Genomic DNA, 24,646 nt, shown 5'->3' with positions numbered 1-24,646 from the left:
TCATAGTACTCAGATTCCCCCTTGTTTTTTAAATCTAGGGTTAGCCTGACCCATTCTGCATAAGCCATAATTTCCCTTATTATCTCTGTTTCTGGCGGCATGCTTTCCTTCTTCCAGTATTGTGCATATATTATTCTAGCCGCCGTCCACACATGTATTATTAGATAAATTAAATCCTTCCTATATCCTTCTGGTATTATTCCTAAAAGAAAAAATTCCCCAGCTGAATTTGCCAGTACATGGGGCCTCCACCCCACCTCCAAATCTAACTTGAGAACAACATTCACATTATTTCCAAAGAACATCCAGATTACGTGCCTGGAAGCAATTGTTAAAATTAGATCAAGACCTTTGAGCATCTATTTGCCAATCTCCATTTCTTATTCCCCAGGGATGAGTTTATGAGAACACTGGTTTTGGTTTATTGTTAAAAGAATGAGGTTCTTGGGTCAACAGAAGTGAAATTCAACAAACCCCAGTTGTGGCAGATAGCAGATGAAGATCAGCATTTTTTCATTTGAGTTTCGAGACGTACATCAACTTTCTTCTCTTCTTATGTTCTTCTTGTGGTCAGAGTAAGGCATTAACAAGAATGCAACAAGAAAATAATTTCTTGACAAAAGTAGCTGTATTCTGAAGAGTTTTTTTTAGGAAACAGCTACGTGCTTGTTGAAAGACAACTGAACACATTATTAATAAAGTTATGAATGAGTTTATGTGCAAAAAGAGGCAGAGACTGGAGATGGAGTCAAGAGAGGACTCAGTATAGAATCATTAAGTATCCACAAATGTTCCAAATCCAGCTGTGATGACCTAGGGTGGGATACAAAATAAACACAGTCACAAAAAACAGGGGAAGCCTCTTTTATACCTTCACTTTGCTTCCAAGCTCCAAATATCCTTGACTGGAGAGAAAAAACTCCCACACAATTAGTTACAAGAAGGAGGAAATGCCGTTTAAATTATAAAGAGTAAAAAACAACACAAACCAGGCAAGATAAGGGCTTGAAGACCTCCACATATGTCAGAACATGCGCTGGGAAGGATGCCAAACTCAGAGAGGAACAATAAACTAGAGATATTTCCATGCTTTGTTTCCAGCACTGGCTCGTACGCATGTCCGTCCTCTTATCCAGTTGTCACAGCTGCAGCCCATGATCGAGACCCTCTCCCCTCCAGCAGACCACTTCTCTCCCTTATCCTCTCCTCTGTGCGTGCCCTAGAATGGAGAGGGGATGGGCCTGGGTCCTCCTCTGACTGCCCAGCCGGCCTCTGCCCTTCCCCAGCCTCCTCCACAACTTCTGGAGCCACACTTCCACTCCCTGTTGGTAATTCCTCCGCCCCCTCAGAGTCAGTCTCCACCAAAGGCATGACACCAGCTCTCCTGAATTCTGTTGACTCTTATCTACCGTTAATTTAGTACTGGCCATCAGTTGACCAGAGTCTTACATATAGGCTTGAGCAATAAATCAACTTAAACAGAATTTAATGTATGGCTCTGATTCTTTGTGGATGACAGTTTAAGCCAACTGTAAGCATTTCCTAGAAAAAGAACAGTGAGTTTTTTTCCTTGATGGCTAACCAAAATCTACTTTGTAAACTAAACTGAGTGTTTCTCGCCCTGTCTTTGAAACCACAGAACAACACTGCCCTAAAAGCACTTGCAAGTCAATAAAAAAACCATCTACACCCAGACAGCACCCTCTTGATTGCCTGCAGCCAGCTAAGCAGAGATTAAAATCCAGGAAAAAGCTTCCTTAGGTCACTGGAAGACTTCAGGTTAAAATTGGAAAGCAGAGAGGACCTATGGAAAGCTAGAAAGACCCAACATTGGATGGAACCAACAGAGGACTTAGGTCTGGCAAAAGCTGGGAAGCATGGAAATCATTGAATTGAACTGCACACGGGTACAAGAAGATCCTGAGACACTCTGAACAAACGGGGCTATTCGTTGGCTTCCGCCCTTTGCGATTGTGGTGACATGTACATAGGCAACAACACATAGCAGAGGTGATATTCAGCAGGTTCTGACCAGTTCTGGAGAACCGGTAGCAGAAATTTTGAGTAGTTTGGAGAATCGGCAAATACCACCTTTGACTGGAGGTTTTACAGTATCCTTCCCCTGCCACGCCGACCAAGCCATGCCCACAGAACTGGTAGCAAATTTTTTTGAATCCCACCGCTGACATATAGGTATATCTGTGTTCTGACCAAGCTTTATTGAGAAACTAACAAACACACGTTAATCCCAAAACCCTTTTTTCTTTATTTCAACGGCTGTGAATTTTAGTCATTCACAGCCAGGGGTGGGATTCAAATTTTTTAACAACCAGTTCTGGGGGTGCGTTTTAGTTGGTGGCGTGGCTTGGTGGTCATGTTATTGGCTGGGCATGGCCAACTCAATATCACTCACATCGAGGCACGCATCACCTCGCCTGGCCTCTCATGACTGTGGGGATGCTGCAACAGTTGTAAGTGTGAAAAATGGTCATAAGTCAGTGCCATTGTAACTTTGAGTGGTCACTCCACACAAGCAAAGTACCAGCAAAGGAGGGGGGAAAAACTCCAGAAAAGTTCCCAAGACAGGAAGTCTAGTCCTGCAAAGAATGTAATAAGGGTTAACAGAGAGGCAGTTTCTGTAAGCAACACCAGAATGTTTCCTTCCTGTCTTCCTTACAGGATTAGGCCAGTAATTTCTTCTAACAACCAGTTCTCCGAACTGCTTAGAATGTTAACAACCAGTTCTAGTGAATAGGTGTGAACTAGCAGAATCCCAGCTGTTCACAGCCCATAATGGGTCTCAAACAGTTTGTAAATAGTCCCATGAAAGTCTGCCAAAGTCCTTTGGGATAAGTCTGATGAGCACCCACCTTTATCTTCTTTGAAATGCTGCCAATGACTAAATGTCCAATTACTCTTTCAAAACAAAACGGAGCACAAATTCACCATGGAGCTTTCAGGTTCCAAACCGACCAGAGCGAACAACGTTGCTTCCTGCAAAGGTTCCTGTCCTTTTGCACTTCTTTTATATCTTATGGGAGGGGCAATCCCTTCCAAGCCTTACTCCCGAATCGCCCCTTTTGTCTTTACTGTTCTTGCCTTCTGGCAGCTCTGCACACGTGCGCACTGGGAACAGGCTCCCCTTGTTCCTCTGCCTCACTGCTGTCAGATTCTGGAGGCTCTGGAGTCAGCACTTAACTCCCAGATGGCCCTGGCCCCATCTCTGTATCTGATCCTGGACCCTCGTCCGAGTCCTCCCCAGACTCCTGCCCATGTTTCTTCCCACTATCCAACTCTGCTGCTGTCTCGGCAGGCTGCCGGTGGACCACAACAACCTGCTCTTTGTGTCCTGATCAGTGTATACTAGATAACCTCATGACAGCACAACAGAATTCAATTAACAGCACTACAATAGACTTAGATACCGCTTCACAGCCCTCTCAAAGCGGTTTATAGAGACAGCGTATTGCCCCTGACAATCTGAGTCCTCATTTTACTGACCTTGGAAGGATGGAAGGCTGAGTCAACCTTGAGCCAATCAATATCAAACTCTTGGCAGTCAATAGAGTTAGCTTGCAATGCTGCATTCTAACCACTGTGCCACCATGGCTCATAGTGTGTTGCTCATAATGTTGCTAGTTTCAGGGCAAGATTTGTGTGATGACCTGGGGCATGGCACAAAGGTAACACAGTCAAATAAGCAAGAAGAGTCCCTTTATTATCTCCAACTTTGCCCCCAATGTCCAGGTTACCTTCAGCTGGAGAAAAACTCTCCCAGGAACAGCCTTTAACTGTACAAAATTCAGTCCAAAACAAGGTACACACAAACTGTAACTAAAAATCCAAACCAACCACGCTGCAGTAATTAACTTGACAGGGCAGGGAAAAGAATTGCAGACTTGAAAGCAAACATGATTGGGAAGATGCCAGGAACACAGACAAGCCTCAACAATACCAAATAATTCATGATTTGTTCCCAACAACTTGCTGTGCGCAACTTCCCTTTTTAAACACTGTGTTCCCAGCTGCAGCTAATGGAGGGAATTAGGGCCCTTTCCTCCCCTGGAAGTCATGCAACCCACGTTGCTCCCTTCTCTGTTCCTCCCTGCATGCCCTAGGATGAAGAGGGGATGGGCCTGGGTCTTCCTACGAATTCCCTCTCCCTTTTTCTATCTTTCCCCTGCTCTGCCCAGCCGGACTTTGCCCTTCCCCAGTTTCTTCCCCAGCCAATGGAGCCACACTCCCACTCCCTGTCAGCTGCTCAGCCTCCTCCTCCAAATCAGATTCTGACAGGGGCATGACAATTTGTTTAACTTTACAAGATATTTTAATCTTGTATTTTATATTTTATTTTTTATGCCACATAGTATGCCTTATTTTAATTGTGATGCTTCTGACATGAATAAACCAGTACTTTGAAGGCAACTCTTTTGTGTCCTTGCAATCTTCTCTGTAAAGTACAGGTGGTCCTTGACTTACAACAGTTCGTTTAGTGACCGTTCAAAAGTTACAATGGCACTGGAAAAAAAAGGTGATTTAAAAAAAGGTTTTTCACACGTCTAATCACTGCAGCATCCCTACGATCATCTGATCAAAATTCAGGCACTTGGCAACTGTCTCATATTTATGATGGTAACAGTGTCCTGGAATCATATGGTCCCCTTTTATGACCCTCTTACTAGCAAGGGGGAAGCCAGATTCACTTAACAACCATGTGACTCACTTAATGACTGCAGTGATTCACTTAACAACTGTGGCCAAAAAGGTCATACAATGGGGCAAACCTCGCTTAACTTAATCAAATTAATCATAAATAAATTAATCCAAACAATGCATTGATGTAGATTCTACTGCTGTCCTCATAAACAAGCAAACACACACACACACACAAACACAGAGAAATATTATTGATCCAATTTACTTGTACTTAACTCAAAAAGGTTCCTTTATCAGTTTCACATTGTGGAAGTTTAACACTCTTTACGAGTAGGTTTTTTTAAAAAAATAAAAAATAAAAATGTTTGTCATGCCCCTGTTGGAATCTGATTCTGAGGGGGAGGTTGAACCGCTGACAGGGAGTGGGAGTGTGGCTCCAGTGGCTGTGGAAGAAACTGGGGAAGGGCACAATCCGGCTGGGCATTCAGAGGAAGACCCAGGCCCACCACCTTATACATCCTAGGAATGGATAAGGGAGCAACGTGGGTTATGGGGGAGAAAAAGGCCCTGATTCCCTTTATTAGTTGCAACTGGGAAAACAGGATATAAAGGGTGTTTGTGCACAGCACCTTGTTGGAAGCAAAATATGCATTATCTTTGTTTGTCATGTCTTATCTGGGTTCTGGCGTCCTCCCAACTGTGTGTGTTTCGTTATCTTTTGAAGTCTTCAATTCCTTATCCTGCCCTGTCTCGTTAATTGCTGCAGCATGGTTTGTGTTGGTTTTTATTTATAATTTAGATGTACTTTGGGTTCAGACTAAATTTCTTCCCTTTAAAAACTGTTCTTCGGACAGTTTTTTCTCCAGCCGATGATCACTGGATATTGGGGGCCAAGTTGGATGAATTAAAGGGACTTTACCTATTTTTGTGACTTTGTTGCTTTTGTGCCACGCCCCGGGTCATCACAACGTTAAAGCTTTGTTTTTGATGTTTCAATCCGGTTTCCTGTCTCAGCAGAAAATTACATAGAAAGAAAGTTATCAGGATTCAAGACGCTCTTTGAAACTCTGATTCAGTTGAAAGTGACCCCCCAAATAACAAGGCAAGTAGGGTAATAATAAGAGGCAGGCTTGCATTTTGGGGAAGAAGCATGCAAAATTGTCATCTTAAAATAATAGTTAAAAGAAAAAAAGATGTAGATCAGGGTTAATAACAAGATTAAGGCACCAGCCTCAAGCTTTAGGTCTGGCGGTTTCCTTATTGCAGACTTCAAGGCGTTTCCTGTCTAGGCAATGTTGTGTAATTAATTCTTGATGCATCTTTCCTATTTGCCATATAATTGTTTGTCACTTTATTGTTGTGGTCTCAGTCCTTTTCCTGAGGGCTCAGGAATCACTGTTTTGTTGTTGTTCAGTTGCTAAATCGTATCTGACCCCTTGCGATCACATGGACTACAGTAGAAAGTCCATATAGAGAGTGGTAAGGACAGGCGAGAAGAGTATAGGAAGGTCACTTCCCGTTATTCAGTCCAACTCAATTTCATTGAGGGCCACATCAGGGTTGTGTTTGACCTCGGGTGGCTGGGCACGGCTGGGTAGGTGTGGCAGGGTGGGGGTGGCCAGGTCGGGCATGGCCAGCTCAACATCACTTGTGTTGGGGGCATCTGGGGTGGCCAAGTGCTAAACGCAGGACTTCCCTCAGACCCTCTCTCACTCTCATTATAATCTTCCTTCCTTCCTTCCTTCCTTTCCTTTCCTTCCTTCCTTTCCTTTCCCCTCCTCCCTCCTTTCCTTTCCTTTCCTTTCCTTTCCTTTCCTTTCCTTTCCTTCCTTCTTCCTTCCTTTTCCTTTTCCTTTCCTTTCCTTCCTTCCTTTCCTTTCCTTCCTTTCCTTCTTCCTTTCCTTCCTTCCTTCCTTCCTTCATTCTTTCCTTTCCTTCTCCTCTTCCTTCCCCTTTCCTTTTCCTTATTTTTTTTCCTTTCCTTCTTCCTTCTCTCTTCCCATCCTCCCTTCCTCTTTTTTTTCTTTTTCTTTTCCTCTTTCCTTTCTTTCCTTTCCTGTCCCCCTTCTTGCAGGCTCAAATGCAAAAAGGGAAACATTTCTCCTTTTGTTTTGGTTTTAGTTTGTTTTGACTGCTCTCTGTCATGCCCCTGTTGGAATCTGATTCCGAGGAGAGGTAGAACAGCTGACAGGGAGTGGGAGTGTGGCTCTGGTGAGTGTGGAGGAAACAGGGGAAGGGCACAGTCCGGCTGGGCATACAGAGGAAGACCCAGGCCCACCCCCTCTTCATCCTAGGGCACGCAGGGAGGAACAGATAAGGGAGCAACATGGGTTACGTGGGAGAAAAGGGCCCTGATTCCCTTCATTAGCTGCAGCTGGGAAAATTGTTTTAAAAGGCAAACTATGCACAGCAAAGTTGCTAGAAACAAAGCATGAATTATTTTGGTTTGTCAAGTCTTATCTGAGTTCTGGCATCCTCCCAACTGTGTGTGTTTTGTTATCTTTTGAAGTCTTCAATTCCTTATCCTGCCCTGTCTCGTTAATTGCCGCAGCGTGGTTTGTGTTGGTTTTTATTTATAATTTATATGTACTTTGGGTTTGGAAGGAATTTCTTCCCTTTAAAAACTGTTCTTGGGAGAGTTTTTTCTCCAACCAATGATAACTGGATATTGGGGGTCAAGATGGAGGTATTAAAGGGACTTTACCTACTTTTGTGACTTTGTTGCTTTTGTGCCACACCCCGGGTCATCACAGCTTCTCTGCCAGCAAAAATGGAGTTTGGGGCCCTGTTTTCAGCTGTGATGGCTTCCTGCAGCCCTCTGCCAATGTTGGCCAGTCCTTTGCTATTTCCAGGGCAACCCCTGGGACAAATTTAAGCACCGCGTGGGCCACATCCAGGCCACGAGCCTTGAGTTTGACACCCCTGCTCTAATAACTTTTTTTAGGGTATTTTATTTCGGGTCTCCCTTGCCTTAATTCATATTAATGTTGATTGCTATTTTTTCCATGACAGCAAATTGGCACACGGTATAACATGAGCAAGAGTTAAATAGCATGAAAAGCTAGCAAAATGGGGAAATAACAGTGGTACTGATATTTCTCTCATTCAGAGGCCCCCCTAAACTTTGTTTATGACTCTGCGGGTTGTGAAGAATTCTTTGTTCTCTTTTTGGATTAGAAAAAAAATTCTCAGATTGACTGAGGGTTGCAATAGAAAACATTATTTTGTCATTGAGTGTGTGGTCTCTCCACTCCCTACTTCCCCCATGAGCAGCTGTTGACATACGCACCTCCAAGCAATGGTGACCACTAGAAAGTTGTGCTGTAGATAAAGGATTAAAAGATTGATTCTTGTGAATTTGTTAATTTCATGCTGCAGTGCCTCCTAGATTCACAGAGGGGGAAATTCATGGGAAGCTCCTCTTACAGAAGGACAAGCCAATTGACAGCTAGCAGAGCACTGGTTGCGTTCACATGGCTTGCATGCTACCTAAATCACTGAGTTAATTTATCTACTTATCTATTAATTTATCTAATTAATTTATCTAGTTTGCAAATACACAAACTAAGGTTAGTGTTACCAAGTGTAGCATATTAGGCAAATGCAATGGGTTTCTAGAGGAAATGGTTAAGTGTGTTCTGTAGCAGGACTGATTCAGCCATTTGCAATTCATCTAATGGCCAGAACTTCAAAAAATAGATAAGAATAATAGAATGGAATGGAATGGGAGTGGAGTGGAATGGAATAGAGTATAGAGTAGAGTAGAGTAGAGTAGAGTGGAGTGGAGTGGAATAGAATGGAATGGAATAGAATAGAATATAGACTGGAGTGGAGTGGAGCGGAATAGAATAGAATATAGAGTAAAGTGGAATGGAGTGGAGTGGAGTGGAGTAGAGGAGAGGAGAGGAGAGGAGAGGAGGAGGGAGTGTAATGGAATGGAATGGAATAGAATATAGAGTGAGTGGAGTGGAGTGGAGTGGAATGGAATGGAATAGAATATAGAGTAGAGTAGAGTAGAGTAGAGTGGAGTGGAGTGGAGTGGAATGGAATAGAATAATAGAGAAGTAGAGTAGGAGGTAGAGTAGAGTAGAGTAGAGTGAGAGTGGAGTGGAGTGGGGGAGAGTAGTGGAGTGGAGGAGTGGATGGAGGGAGTGGATGGAGTGGAGTGGATGGAGTGGAGTGGAATAGAATATAGAGTAGAGTAGAGTAGAGTAGAGTAGAGTAGAGTGGGTGAGTGAGTGGAGTAGAGTAGAATGGAATGGAATAGAATATAGACTGGAGTGGAGTGGAGCGGAATGGAATGGAATAGAATATAGAGTAGAGGGAATGGAGTGGAGTGGAGTAGAGGAGAGGAGAGGAGAGGAGTGGAGTGGAATGGAGTGGAGTGGAATAGAATATAATAGAGTAGAGTAGAGTAGAGTGGAGTGGAGTGGAGTGGAGTGGAGTGGAGTGGAATGGAATGGAATAGAATATAGAGTAGAGTGGAATAGAGTGGAGTGGAGTAGAGTAGAGTAGAGTAGAGTAGAGTAGAGTAGAGGAATGGAGTGGAGTGGAGTGGAATGGAATGGAATGGAATAAAATATAGACTGGAATGGAGTGGAATGGAATGGAATGAATAAGATATAGAGTAGAGTAGAAGGTAGAGTGAGTAGAGTAGAGTAGTGGAGTGGAGTGGAGTGGAATGGAATAGAATATAGATAGAGTAGAGTAGAGTGGAGTGGAGTGGAGTGGAGTGGAATGGAATGGAATAGAATATAGAGTAGAGTAGAGTGGAGTGGAGTGGAGTGGAGTGGATGGAGTGGAGTGGAGTGGAATGGAATGGAATAGAATATAGAGTAGAGTAGAGTAGAGTAGAGTAGGTAGAGTGGAGTGGAGTGGAATGGAGGAATAGAATAGAGTAGAGTAGAGTGGAGTGGAGTGGAGTAGAGTAGAGGTGGAGTGGAGTGGAATGGAATGGAATGGAATAAAATATAGACTAGGTAGAGTGGAGTGGAATGGAATGGAATGGAATAGAATATAGAGTAGAGTAGTGGAGTAGTGGAGTAGAGTGGATGGAGTGGAGTGGAGTGGAATGGAATGAATATAGAATATGGTAGAGTAGAGTAGAGTAGAGTGGAGTGGAGTGGAGTGGAGTGGAATGGAATGGAATAGAATATAGAGTAGAGTAGAGTGGAGAGTAGAGTAGAGTGAGTAGAGTAGGAGTAGAATAGAGTAGAGTAGAGTGAGTGGAGTGGTGGAATGGAGGAATAGAATATAGAGTAGAGTAGGAGTGGAGTGGAGTAGAGTGGATGGAGTGGAGTGGAATACAATATAGAGTAGAGTAGAGCAAAACAGAACAGAACAGCACAGAATAATACTTTATGGGCCAAGTGTTATTGTACACACAAGGAATTTTTCTCTGGTGCAGAAGCTTTCAGTATACATACAAACAACAAGGTAATATAATTATAAGATACCAATAGGAGAAGGTGGTAGAAAAGATGAGAAGAGAGAGGAAATCCAGCAAGCTTTGGCTTGATGGTCACCAGATCACCAAGCTGGTTGTGTATAAACACTGACTAGCGGCAGGCCTGGGATACGAAGTGTAGCCTTTCCCAAACTTTTGGAAAACGTTAAAGCTTTTTTTGCAGTCAGTTGCTCTGGAAACCCTTTCTCCTCCTACTGAACAGGTTTGAAAGTATCTTTCCCCTCTATTTTAAGACCCAGCATGGTCTAAATATCCTCCTCTTCATTGCCTTCTCTGACAAGTAATCAGAAATGTAAGTTATTATGGTGGAAACGCCCTTTGCCAATGCCCTTTCTGGCAATACTGGGGATCTAGATTAGTGAGCCATACAATGGGCACCATACCCTCTTCACCTTGTGCCAATCCCATGAGTAAAGCTTTGTGCCACAGAAAAGAAATCAAGGGGAGATGCCCATAAAGAATTGGTGATTTCTTACCTGTCCTTGTTTTCGGTACAAAAGTTGCTGAGATTCTTTGGAATCTGAGATCTAGTAGATTTCCTTCCCAGAGGATCCGAGAGTTTAACAGGAACACAAAAGCCATGTAGTCTATGAGAGACCATTACTCATGTAGTGGGGAAAAAACACATCCCATTCCTGAAAAGTGGTCACCCAGCTTCTGCTTAAAAACCGCTACTAAAGGTGCATTCACTAGTTTCTCAGCTTGTACCATAGCACTGTTCTACCTAACCTTTGAGGGGATATTGGTGTTCTGACCCAGGCTGAACAGAATCAGGAAACAGACTCCTGGTCCCCAAAAAACCTCCCTTTTTCATTTAGTTAATGTTAATTCCTGGCATTCACACCCAGAAAAGTCCCAGCAATAATCCTTCCCAGGTTTAAGTTCAAGAACAGACCTTATCAGTCCTTGGATAGTTGCCAGGCCGAGAGCTTCTAGTCGCAATGCTGTAAAAGGAAATACTTGGCAAAGAGTTTCTGTGAGGCACGAACTCAGATAAGCAAATCTTCACAATAATAAGTGAACTAATTGTCTCCTGCAGACACCCTTTTGCTTCTATTTATTCCCTATGGGAGGGGCCATTCAGCGCCCACTTGTGCCTTTTCTTCTGAGTCGACCCCTGTTCCTTGGTTGTTCCCTTCTCCTGACAGCTCTGCACATAAACGCATCTGGAACAGGCTCCGGCTGTTCTTCTTCCCCACTTATCTCTGACTCTGAAGGCATCTGATAAATGTCAGATGGCCCTGGCTCTCTCTCTGCCTCTGATGCAGACCATCCATCAGAGCCTCCCCCAGACTCCAGGACTGATCTAAGTTCCTCCCTAACCTCCTCATTGTCCGAGTCTGCTGCCAGCTCTGCGGGCAGCTGGCAGGCCACAACACTTGGTGCTCTCTGAGCTTTTCTTGCAGACATTTCATTACCCAAACTGGGTAACATCATCAGTGTTATGTTGACAGATGGTGTTACCTAATTTAGGCAATGAAACATCTGCAAGAAAAGAACCAAGCTCAGAGAGCACCAGGGACCACCACCCCCATTTCAATCCTGAGCTACAAGTATTCTTCTTTATTGGTAATGTCAACTGTCCAGTTGGCGAATATGGAAAAAGAATCTCCTGGGACATTATTATACCAAGAGTATAAACTTTACTGAATAAATCCACATCGGCACAGAAGAAGTGAAACCAACTCTGGGCTCCCTACGCAAAAGCATGCATGGTTCATCCTCACTCCCTTTTTCGCCATGGGCCACCCACAGTCCATTATGTCCACCAATCCCTTCTGTTCATTTTATTATGAGAACTGGCTGGCCATGCTGGAATATCTGCTCAGGGTGTCTTTGAGGGGGGAGCAATGTTTCACGGGAACCAACGATGCTTGGATGCCATTCCCCCCACCCTTGCATTCCAATCGACACCCACCTTCTATTCTTTGTCAAACTGCCAGCAAAGCAGAATATAGGTGAAAGTTCAAGTCAGTTTTGACAGGTGCCTAACTTTTAGACAACATCTTTGTTTAAACTTTGAGAATGCATGGTATCCTAAACCACATCTTAGTTGGCTGTGTGAAGCAAGCCTATCTGGGGATTGGTTGATAAGTCTGTTGTTATGCAACCCTAGGAAACTGAACTTAAACACACTATCATTCAGTTAGTCATTAGCAACCATGGCATGTGAACACATATTTTGAACCAATTAGTCTGGTTGCTAACCTTTGTAGAATTAGAGAAAACATTGCACATCCCTTCAAGTGGCACTTGAAGAGGGCAGTCGTATCATCTCCTAGTCATTTCTCCTCCAGGTGACAAAAGCTCTTCCAGCTTTTACTCATTGGATTTGATCTTTAGGCCTTCGGTGTATGTCTTGTCTTTCTTGGTAATATTATTAGAAAGGACTGGTGTGTCACTGTCTCTGGACCAGAAGATTCTGATAAATTGATTCAAGTGTTGCGGTTAAGATGTTGGAGCAAGGAGAAGAGAATGGGGATGACTTTCCAGCCCAATTACTAGCTGGTATAAATAAGTAAAAAGCCACCACAAGAAGAACGTGTGGTACATCCTATACACGCTCCATGCAGTATTTCTTGCTTTAGGAGGCATGACAGCATGCATTGTTATGCATTGCAACGAACTTGTCTCCACTTGACCTGGGAGTTCTAGATGCATTGGAAACAACCCCTCAAAAGCCAACCATAGGGCTTTCGAAAAAGAAAGATCAGTTCGGAGGGAAAGGTTGCTATGCCTGTTGCACATTTCTAATGTCTTCTTGGGGGGGGGCTAGCATCTTCTCCTGTAGGGCCATTCACTCCGTTTCTTTAAGCCGAAGAATGAATCTGGGAGTGGCAGAGCCGAAGATACGCATGGGAAAGAGAGGGAGGGAGGATCAAAGCCTTTCAAAGCCACTTTCAGGAGCCCGGGGTACTCCCAATTTGAGGCTTGGTTAAACTGACCCAACGACCCAATGTGCTCAATTCCCACAACCCGTTCGCAGGGCCGCCGGCGCTCTCCATGGTGCTGAAAGCAAACCCCCGGCGTGTGCGTTCGCCGCTGTCCAAAGTGCTGAAGCGAGAGCGCCGTTTCAGCCGTCAACCAACCCGCCTCTCTCTTTCTCCCTCCCCGCCACTCGCGCTAGCAGCAGTGACGTGGGCGAACGTGCAGGCGTCTCAGCCCCAAAGTCCCCGAGACGCCAGCTTGTCGGGGGGGGGGAAGAAACCGAAGCGGGGAGGAGACAGCGAGCCAGCGCGCTTCCTTGGAGGCTGGCGGTTGTGTGTGTGTGTGTGTGTGTGTGTGTGTGTGTGTGTGTTTGTGAAAGATTGCGCTCGCGCGCCCCCGCGTTTTCTCAACCTACCTCTCTGGCATTCGTGGCAAATCAAGCAGCTCAACCGCCGCCACCACCACCACCCCAGGAAAAAGGGGCTCGTCGTGTCATCCACCGGCTCCCGGTTTGCCTACCAGTTGCCGGCCCATGAGGTATTGTGGCAATGTTTGCGGTCTGGAGCAACGGTTTACTTCCATCCTAAATTGCCCCCGTCGATTATGGGCTGTATTGGCTCCAAAACCCCCATCGGTAAGACTGGCTTCGTTGTTTGTGGGAAAGAGGGGTGGGGAGGAAGGTGGCTGCGTTTTCCCGTGGACCGGGACCAGCCACCCTAAGGACTGGGAGGGGGGGGGCGGGAAGAGGCTGGGTGCTCCCTTTGGAGAATAGGGGGGAGGGGGGAGGTGGTAGCAAGGAACCTGAACGACCTGAGGGGGATCTGTGCGTGTGTGTGTGTGTTTGTTTGTGGGCGGGATGCGCTCAGCCGAGCTCAGTTGGGTTTCCTGCTTCCTGCCTGGATCCTCCTGGCGTGGGTATAGCAGGTCTTGGACAGTGACTATTGCACGGTTGGCTTTCGCGGGACTGCATGGCCCCACAGCTCCTCTCCAAGCAGTTCGTAGGTTGTTTTCTCCTTCCTTCGCTTTCTCCCTCTCCGCCCTCCCACCTCACCCGGCGTCGCCAGCTACGGCCCGAAGCCCGGCGCAATTAGCATGCTAGGGCAGGCTCGCGGTTGCCAAGGAACCGTTCTCCTTAGCAGACCTTCAGTCTCTTCGCCCCCCACGTCTCCCCAATATCAATTGCCATCCCAGAAGCAGAAAAAGGCGAAAGGAAGGGCGGGGATGAGGGCGCGCGGAGAACCCCAGCCGATTAACAAGCTTCTTTAAACTCTCCTTTTCTACTCCGGGGTGCAAAAAGAAAGGAAGAAGGAAGAAAGGGAGGTTTTGAATCGTACTTCCGAGCTGAGCTGAGCTCCTAGCCTAGCGTGGTTATTTTGTTGGCAACCAAGTGAGAGTTGGGCGGAGGACAGCCGATTCCTCTCCAGTGAAAATAAAGGCATGTGAAAGAAAAGGTTGGGTTTGCAAGATGTGTGTATGTTATAGGTAAACCACCCGGAAAGGGTCTGCTCCTAACTCTGGCATGGTTTGGTGAAGGGAGTATCTATTCTATGCCAATTGGAAGTATTATATGCAATTTCTTATTGGCATGTGCCTCCTAACTGATTAGACACCAACCTCCTTCTCTGGCTGCTCTGGAACCAAGAATAGCTGGTTCTTTTCTCTCAGGAGTTACCTCTGAGTTACTTGGAGTAACTCTACGCTGTTGACGTGTGTGTAGAATGAGCCCAGTAGAGTCCGAGAAACAGTTGCAGAAAGTTTGCCCAGGAGGTGAAGAAGGAAAACCTGTAGCGTAGATAATTGCATAGGGTTATGCATGAGTGTTTACTTACACTTTAATATCCCATTCTTCAAACCCCCAAGCCTTCTTAGTGCGGCTTGCGGAAGGCATTAAGATCGCCAACATGCAGACAGATTGGATAATCCTTATGCAATTAATAAGGTAACAGAACAACAACAATATTAAAAGCGGCCTAAGATCTAGAAGTCTTTTAAAAAAAAAAGACATTGACTTGCTGCGTAAATCTCTTCTTAGTGATGGATTTCCAAAACTGAAGGGGTGGGCAACAAAGAGGACTTAAAGAATTTGGTTATGAGAACAGCTTCTCAGTTATGAATGGAAAACCAGAGAGCGTGAAAGGTTTTAACAGGAGAGGCAAGTTCTATGTAAAAGATCTTAATAGTGATAGCTCAATTGAACTCAACAGCAATCATCCCTCAACATTTCTCATTTGAGGGAGAAAAAAAAACCCTTCCCTTCAAGATTTTCTCCTCTCGTGGATTCCTTTGTGCACATGCCCTTTGCAGCGTGTTCAAAGGCATCATCCAAATCCAGAGGAATTTTTTTCTTTCGGGATATTCGGTGGTTGATCCAGAAGAAAAGCAGGGATTGTTTCCGTAGCTTGTTTATTGGCCATCGATGGCAACATTCAGACAATTAGGTTAATCAGGTTGGTTCACAAGACCTACAGGCTGAATCCACAAAACCGTACCAAGCTTGCCTGTTTATTTTGATACGCAAGCATACACATATCGCTCTTCCAAACCCACCGGTCTTACGGTGCAAGGTTAAATTTTACCTTGGAGAAGGATGAGAGTTAGTGGCTTCTGCAAACCTAAACTGTTTAGTGATGAGGCCAGTTTGTGCATCCTTAAAATGGGTTCATGCAGGAATCAGGAGATGTGTCTGCAGCATGTCTATTTAATTCTAGGGGGAAAAAACACCCTACTCTGGCTCCATTGTGGTAACTCAGGTTAAATAGCATTCATCTGTGCTGCGTAGTTATCTGTCTTCGTGAGCTAAAATACTGCCATCATGGTTTAAGTTAGAGGATGGTTTTTTAAAGCTAGAGGACTGGTTTTGCAGTAGGTATTGGCATGTTTGTCAGTCTGTCTGTCAATAAGTTCTCTTGCACTCAGAAAGTTCCTTCTGCTTGGCATCACCGTGCCTATCTACATTCTTGTATCCCTCTCTCTAATGCTATTTCTTCAGAATATCACTTGTCTCAGTGAGTTCCCCCCAAATCGGTGTGTTCTCCCCATCAAACTAAGAAGTGGGTGGTGGTGGTGGAGAGAATGAGAACAGACCCAAGGGCAATTTTTTTTTTCACACACAAAAAAATGAAATCAAATTACGGAAATCACAAGTACAAGACACAACTGACAACTGAGATTTCAGAAATGTCGGAGTTGGAAGGGACCTTGATGTAGGTTTCTAATCCAAACCCCTTGCGCCCTGGGGGCACAGTGGTTAGAGTGCAGCACTGCGGGCTACTTCTGCTGGCTGCCGGCTGCCTGCAAATTGGCCATTCAAATGTCACCAGGCTCAAGGTTGACTCAGCCTTCCATCCTTCCGAGGTCAGTAAAATCAGGAGCCAGATTGTTGGGGACAAATATGCTGCCCCTGTAAACTGCTTAGAGCACTGCGTAAAAGCACTGCTGTAAAAGCACTGCGAAGCAATATATAAATGCTATTGCTATTGCCCCAGCAGGAGACCCTGTCACTATTCCAGACAAGTGGCTGTCCAGTCTCTTTTTCTGGAGGCAAGCTGTTCCACTGATTGTTCTCACTGTCGGGAAATTTCTCCCTAGTTCTAGGTTGCTTCTCTTCTTGACTAGTTTCCATCCATTTTGTTTCCTTGCCTTGCCTTCTGGTGCTTTGGAAAATAAGTTGACTCCCTCTTCTTTGTGGCAGCCCCTCAAATATTGGAACCCTGCTACCGCATCACTCCTTATCCTTCTTTTCCCGAGATTAGCCATACCCAAGATGGATGATTCATCAAGGAGATGACTATCAACAGCTACTAGACGAGGTTTAGGATATCAGAGATGGTGTGCCTCTAAACCAGGGGTCTTCAAACTTGGCAAGCTTGAAGACTGGTGGACTTCAACTCCCAGAATTCCTCCTCCAGTCATGTTAGCTCAGGAATTCTGGGAGTTTGAAGTCCACCAGTCTTAAACTTGCCAAGTGTGAAGACCCTTGCTCTAAACAGTGGTTTCTAGGATGGTCGATCTCATGCCCTACATGTGAACGTCCACAAAAATCTAGTCTGTCTTTGTAATCCATCAGATGCTAAGATTGGACAGTTCGTGGCTCTTACGTTTTGATACTCAGGAGAAAAGATTCCTAACTTTGAGATCTTTTGAGATCTGAGCTTGGTTGTTTTCTTGCAGGTGTTTCATTACCAAATTAAGTAACATCATCAGCACTGGTTGTGTTACCTAGTATGATAATGAAAGGTCTGCAAGAAAGCAATAATAGCAATAGCACTTGCCTTTATACCACTTTATAGTGCTTCACAGCCCTCTCTAAGCAGTTTACAGAGTCAGCCTCTAGCCCCCAACAATCTGGGCCCTCATTTTACCCACCTCAGAAGGATGGAAGGCTGAGTCAACCTTGAGCCTGGTGGGATTCGACCTGCCAAGTTGCAGATCTATCTATCAGCAGAAGTAGTTTGCAGTACTGCCCTCTAACCACTGTGCCATAAAGCTCAGAGAGCACCCATAGACCCCACAGTTCAATCGCAGGCTACGAATATTCTCATTTATCAATTCCCAACTTGTTTCATACTTACATCTCCGTGGTCAATCTTAGAAGGGATAGAAAAAAACTTCCAGCACTGGTCAGGAAATCTCTCTCTTTCTCTCTCTCTCAATCCAGTCTTTTTTTTGAAAAATGAAGCTGCAGGCACTTCTCACTCTCCTCATGCGAGTTGGTGGATACCATAACAACTACTTCATGCACCATGAACATGTCTGAGATGAGTAATACTGCAACCATTGTAAATACATAGCAGTGGCCAAGTACCTGAATTTTGATCACACAATCGTGGAAATGTTGCAATGGGGTATTAACTGTAAGGACTGGTCATAAATCACTTCTTTCAGTGCCGTCGTAACTGCAAAGAGATTGTGAGACAAATGGTCACAAGTCAAGGACTGCCTGTCTGAGACCTGCATAGCGACATCACTCTATTGGGTGCCAATGTACGCTTGTCAATATTCTCCCTTTTGCATACAAGCGTGTTCTAGGTGAGAAAGGATGGGACTGCAAGCAGGCAAAGGTCTCTGGGAATTGTAGTCCCTGCCCTACTGCAGGATGTCTAGTTGGGAAAAGCAGAACTGAGACACTGCACCGGAACTACTGAGATATTGATCTGTAGGGATGAATGTCAGGTTTACGCAAAGATCCTTTGGAATCTTTCTTCTTCTATAATATTCTACAGTTTGGTTTAAAGTACTCACGCCAAGCAATCCCATAATGGAACGAGCAAGACATATCCAAGCCATGGCTATGGTTAACTGTTACCATGTTTGCCCCAAAATAAGACCCTGTCTCATATTTTTTTTGACACCAAAAAAAGGCACCGGGTCTTATTTTGGGGGGAAGTATAATCCACTGACTCACCTCACTTGAGCACTTCACCCCTGACCTCCTTTTCGTTGTCAGAGGCCTTCAAGAACTTCTTCTGTGGCTGGCAAGGCTTTCCCTGAATGCCTCTTCAGCCGGTAACAGAGTTCCAGATCGATTCGGAGCTTTGTTATCAGCTACAGGAAAGCCTTGCTAGCCTTGCCAGCTGCAGAAGAAATGGGCCAACGAGGCAGGTGTCAAGGTGTGTGAGGCCTGGCTACAACTGTCCAAAGGTAAGTAGTAGAACAGCTCCAACCCCAGATCCCTATCCTAGCTTAACTTTTATTCGTCCACTCTGGAATGGGTGGGATTTTAATTAGGGCTTATTTTGGGGGGGGTAGGGCTTATATTGGATGCACATGTAAAAATCAAGCTTTCGGGGTAGGTGGTATTTCCGGGGAAACAGGGTATTGTTACGTTTCCTTCTTTCAACTTTAAAGCCGTTACAGTTAACATTTCTTGAAGGACGCTAGTTATTGCTTTTGAATATATAATGAACGGAATAGCCATAGCTATACAAGAGAGTTATGGGGGTAGGTTCACTTCATATGTCCAGTTCTTTAAAGAAACCTAACTTATTATATGGAGGTGGAGGGGCGGGGGGAGAAAATATGGTGAAGGCTACAAACCACTTCTCTGTACTAAACTACAGAAAGAGGGAATAACAAAGGAACGGAAAACAAGAAAACTCTAGAAAAGAAAGAAAGAAAATTTGCTTTAAAAAAAACAAACCAAAAAATCCCCATAAACCAAAAACACACAATAGTGTGTTCGTGTGTGTGTGTGTGTGTGTGTATCAAATAAGATGGCAGGGAGGCAGACAGGGAGGAAAATAAGAAAGATTAGGCTACTGAATAAGAGGTTGTCCTTGACTTATAACACTTGTTTTGTTTAATGACCGTTCAACGTTACCATGACATTGAAAAAAAGTAACTTGTGACCATTTTTCGCACTTTTTTTTTTTTTAGAGTAGAATAGAATTCTTTATTGGCTGTGGTTGGACACACAAGGAATTTGTCTTGGTGCAAATGCTCTCAGTGTACACAAAAGAAAAGATACATTTGTCAAGAATCATAAGCTGCAATACTTAATAAGAGTCACGGGGTACAATAAGCAATCAAATCATACTAGGAAACAGTCAATATAAATCGTAAGGATACAAGCAACAAAGTTACAGTCATACAGTCCCAAGTGGGAGGGGATGGGTGATAAGGAGTTGCAGCATGCCCATAGTCATGTGATCAAACACCAGATGCTTGACTCATATTTATGACTGTTGGGGGGGGTGTCACCTTTTGCGGCCTTCTGACAAAATTAGCAGGGAAAGCCAGATTCCCTTAGCAACCACATTACTAGCAGCCGCTGTGAGAAACAACTGCGGCAAGAAAGGTCATTAAAACGGGGCAGAACTCCCTTAACAACCGTTGTGCTTGGCCAACAGAAAGGTTGGGCTCATTCATGGTCATAAGGCGAGGACTACCTGAACGTATACTTTCTTCCCTTTCAGCCATTCAATTCCATTTTAAAGCAAGGAATTGAACCTAGGACCACACAGAACAGCAATAGAACTTAAGACTTATATACCGCTTCATATCCTTTACATCCCTCTCTAAGCAGTTTACGGTTTAAAGCAGGGGTCCCCAAACTTGGCAACTTTGAGACTTGTGGACTTCAACTCCCAGAATTCCTCAGCCAGCAAAGGAATTTACAGAATAACAGAGTTGGAAGGGACCTTGTAGGTCATCTAGCCCAATCCCCACCCAAGCAGGAGACCCTACACCATTTCTGACAGTCCAATCTCTTCTTGAAAGCCTCCAGTGATGAAGCTCCCACAACTTCTGTTCCATTGGTTGATTTTTTTCACTGTCAGAGAGTTTCTCCTTTTTTCCAGGTTGAATCTCTCCTTGATCAGTTTCCATCCATTATTCCTTGTCTGGCCTTTGGGTGCTTTGGAAAATAGCTTGACCCTCTCTGGGGCAGCCCCTCAAATATTGGAAGACCGCTATCATGTCTCCCCTGGTCCTTCTCTCCGGCGGCTTTCAAGAAGAGACTGGACTGCCATTTGTCAGAAATAGTGTAGGGTCTCTTACTTAGGTGTGTGTGTGTGTGGATGGACTAGATGACCTACAAGGTCCCTTCCAACTCTGGTAATCTGTTAAAAACCTGTTAAAGGTTTAAGAAAAACTCCTGCAGATCTTGATAGAATTGACGTCCAAGAAATATGGATTCCGTCAATTGAAAATTTTTTAGTCCACCCATATCAACCTTGGAAACTTCAGGCAGTCCTTTACTTACGACTACTTAATGTTGCTAAGAAAGACTGTTGGTTTAGTGAGTTTTGCTCCATGCCACGATCTTTCTTGCCACCGCTGTTGAGTGAATCACTGCAGTTGAGTTAGTAAGACAGTTGTTAAGTGAATCTGGCTTCCACTTTGACTTTGTTCATCAGACGGTCGCAAAAGGGGATCACATGTCCCTGGGACACCGCAACCATCATAAATATGAGTCAGTTGCCCAGTGTCTGAATATTGATCATGTGATCATGGGGATGCTGCAACAGTTGTGTGTGTGAAAAACCACCACAAGTCACTTTTTTCCAGTGCCGTTGTAACTTTGAACGAGCCAGCCTCAAGAGCCTGTGGAACTCCTTGCCAAAGGAAACAAGCTTAACTTTCACGATGACTTTTTTGCCAAAAGACAAAGAACATTTTATTTAATCAGACTTTTGACTTCCAGACTGACTTTTCTGCCGAGGTGGGGTGCTTTTTTTGTTCCTTGATTTTTTTGTTGTCAATGGGTTTTAAGTGCTTCCAATTCATTGCATTTTATGTTTGAATGAGTGAAAATAGAATATAAATATGTTCCAGAGTTTTGCTTTAAAATAGATTTGGAATTTTGTTGTCTCGTCTTAAGCAGAAAAGTACTCGATACTTAAATGACCTGAGGCCATTTGATTGAGTTGCTTGTCCTGAATGCCTTTTATATATCAATGAATCTATATATATAAAAGCGAAATACCCTTCATGCATCATCACAAAATCTCCAGAACTGTAAAGCCTTGAAATTTGGCACCTATGTTCCTCTTGGCTTCTAGGTGCTACTAAGAAAGGATTTTTTCAAAATCAGAGCACTAGTATTTCCTATATTATTATTAACACGCTCTGATGCTAAGGAGTTCTACTCCCCGTTTCCCCACCTGAAAAGAAATATCTTCCAAATGCAAAACATAAGCAGAGAGGAGGTTCAGTTTCAGTTTCACAGCACCAAGCAGCTTTAGTACAGAACAGTTTTATTTTATTTTATTTATTTGTCAATCGCTTACAAAATAATAGATATAAGTATAAACAGGAGTAAAAATACAGGAAATAGGTACAAATAAATGGGGACAATAGGACAGGGACGGGAGGCACGATGGTGCACTTATGCACACCCCTTGAGCTAAGTTGAGCTAAGCCACGCCCAGCATCCTTGCTGTCTCCTTCTTGCTCACACAGCACATACTATTTCAGTTTCCAAACAGCCCTCAGCTCTCACACACTGACAGAACACTAGCCAGATGAATGCCGATGGATACTGGTAGACAGAGGCAGAATTTTACCCCCTTATTTTCCTCCTCCAAAACTAAGCCCAACCACATAGTTTCGTAGCAAAGCACAGGTATTGAGCTAGTATCTTTTATGTATTAAGCTCCTTAATATAGCTTATCATTGTTTAGATCAGATAAAGGCAGGGGTGGGATTCTACCAGTTCGCACTTATTCGCTAGAACCGGTTGTTAACATTCTAAGCAGTTCGGAGAACCGGTTGTTAGAAGAAATTACTGGCCTAATCCTGTAAGGAAGGCAGGAAGGAAACATTCTGGTGTTGCTTACAGAAACTGCCTCTCCGTTAACCCTTATTACATTCTTGGCAGGACTAGACTTCCTGTCTCAGGAACGTCTCTGGAGTTTTTTCCCCCTCCTTTACTGGTACTTTACTTGTGTGGAGTGACCATTCAAAGTTACAATGGCACTGAAAAAAGTGACTTATGACCATTTTACACACTTACGACTGTTGCAGCATCCCCGCAGTCATGAGAGGCCAGGCGAGGAGATGCGTGCCTCGATGTGAGTGATATTGAGTTGGCCACGCCCAGCCAATAACATGACCACCAAGCCATGTCCACTCAGTCACATGACCACCAAGCCACACCCACCACCTAAGCCACGCCCCCAGAACCAGTTGTTAAAAATTTTGAATCCCACCCCTGGATAAAGGTAATGATGGTGACATTCTGGGGAGGAGATAAATGATATTCATTTAATATCTTACCCCAATTAAGGAATTAATCCACTGGCACAATGCCCTGATAGAGTCACAGGGCAAGTAGAATTTTCCCAACACATTAAACCCACAAAATCTAACCAAGCTTTAGTGAGAATACAGTCATTAGATCTATAACAGTCCTGGTTAAGCATTTTATGAGTACATAACACAGAATGCATGCTACTGAATGTACACCAGAGGCACATTTTCAAGCAGAGACTTTTCAGTCTGAAATACTCACGCTATTTTGGTTTAATCAGAAAAATGCACATCAGCTGAATTACCCCTGGTGTTTATTTCCTAGGGAAAAAATGTTTTAGATTGTAACAGGAAAACTGGCAGATCTATGCAGGCTTAATTGGCGGGTCAGCATAACGAAATTTAGCAGATTTTACTTCGTGATAAATACAGGATTGGGCCATAAGCCCAGGCTCTGTAATAAGGATTAAATGTCTTCAGGAGGATTTATTTGGTTAAGACTGTTGCCAAAGATGCATTTTCTGTATCCTAGCATGCTTGTTTTCAACCAGGACAAAGAAGTTAAAAAAAACCTTGCTGGAGAGTTGATCGGTCATTAAAAAAAAAAAAAAATTCAAACGGGCCTTTAGCATTTTCTGTGGTTTTTTTTTTTTATTTTTTTAAAAAGTGGAATCCGCGCTGTCTCCTTTTTTTTTTCTTTTTTTTCCAAAATTGGAAATTAAAGCGGGGAGAAATATGCTCATTTTGTGCCAGCAGGAAACAGTTTGCTTACTTCGATGCAAGAAATAAAACCTGGCTGGGCAAGAGAGGATTTCTGCCAACCGGCACAGGAGCTGGAAACTAGTGCAGACGCTTAGCAAGGAAACTGGCTTGCTTGCTTGCTTGCTTGGAAAGGAGCGCTGCGTCTGTAGGCTTTCCAACGCTCTTTTTAGGACGGAAATCTCGAGGCAGATTTGCAGGTGGAGGGAAGTCTGCTATGCTCCTCACGTAGCCGGATGGAGCTGAAGAAGATCCTGCAGCTCAGATTTCCTGGCCCAGAAGCTTTTGGCGCATTGTAATCTGTGCCCTGGGGGACCCAGTGGCTCAGTGGCTAAGACGCTGAGCTTGTCGATCAGAAAAGGTCAGCATTTTGGCCGTTCGAACCCCCAGCGCCACGTAACAGAGTGAGCTCCCGTGACTTGTCCCAGCTTCTGCCAACCAAGCAGTTCGAAAGCCTGTAAAAATGCAAGTAGAAAAATAGGAACCACCTTTGGTGGGAAAGTAACAGTGTTCCGTGCGCCTTCGGGTGTTTAGTCATGCCGGCCACATGACCATTCTGGGAGTTGAAGTCCACAAGTCTTAAAGTTGCCAAGGTTGGACACCCCTGAACTACATAATTGTTCATTTGCGACACATTTTTCAGTGCCCTTGTAACCTTGAACGAGCCGTCCTCAAGAGCTTATGGAACTCCTTGCCAAAGGAAACAAGCTTAACTTTCACGATGACTTTCTGCCAAAACACAACAATCGTACGGCAATTTCACTGGGCTTTCTGGAGCAAAGTGGGCGTGGCTATCCTGGGAATGACAGCTCCTAAATCAGAGGCAGGTAACTATGGCAACTTTATGGCCCGTGGACTTCAACTCCCAGAATTCCTGAGCTAGCATGGCTGGCTCAGGAATTCTGGGAGTTGAAGCCCACAGGTCTTAAAGCTGCCATATTTTATCACCCCTTTCCTAGATTGTAGCCTGGTTCTTCTTAGTCATGCTTGGTGTGTTTTGATTGGTGGAATCGTTGCTTTGAACGGCGAACCAAAGTTAACGATGTATGAAGCCAATGTTTGATCCTGAGTCCAGTTCACGATGCCATCTAGCCCACCCCCATCTGGTTAGCTCAAAAACAAAAACAAAAACAACCCCCCACCACT

At 44.3% G+C, this 24,646-nt stretch overlaps 1 protein-coding gene across 2 annotated transcripts in view; it reads left to right on the top strand.

The window, feature by feature from the left end:
- The first annotated feature begins 13,342 nt into the window (after positions 1-13,342).
- The window catches only part of FAM131A (family with sequence similarity 131 member A), a 91,246-nt gene continuing 79,942 nt past the window's right edge, over positions 13,343-24,646 (top strand). Inside the window, exon 1 of one of the 2 annotated variants that reach the window (XM_087965434.1) lies at positions 13,343-13,685. In XM_087965434.1, the coding sequence (XP_087821560.1) occupies positions 13,655-13,685 (31 nt within the window). In that variant the 5' untranslated portion in view covers positions 13,343-13,654. The remainder of the gene's footprint in view (positions 13,686-24,646) is intronic. The other variant, XM_087965433.1, reaches the window with a different exon arrangement.

This window comes from Notechis scutatus, chromosome 4 (genome assembly GCF_049901735.1).
Source record: "Notechis scutatus isolate UNSWTSFEM ecotype Mainland chromosome 4, rNotScu1.2, whole genome shotgun sequence".
Classification (NCBI taxonomy): Eukaryota; Metazoa; Chordata; class Lepidosauria; order Squamata; family Elapidae; genus Notechis; species Notechis scutatus.
Note: the sequence above shows the minus strand (reverse complement) of the source record. Positions and strands in the feature narration are given on the sequence as shown.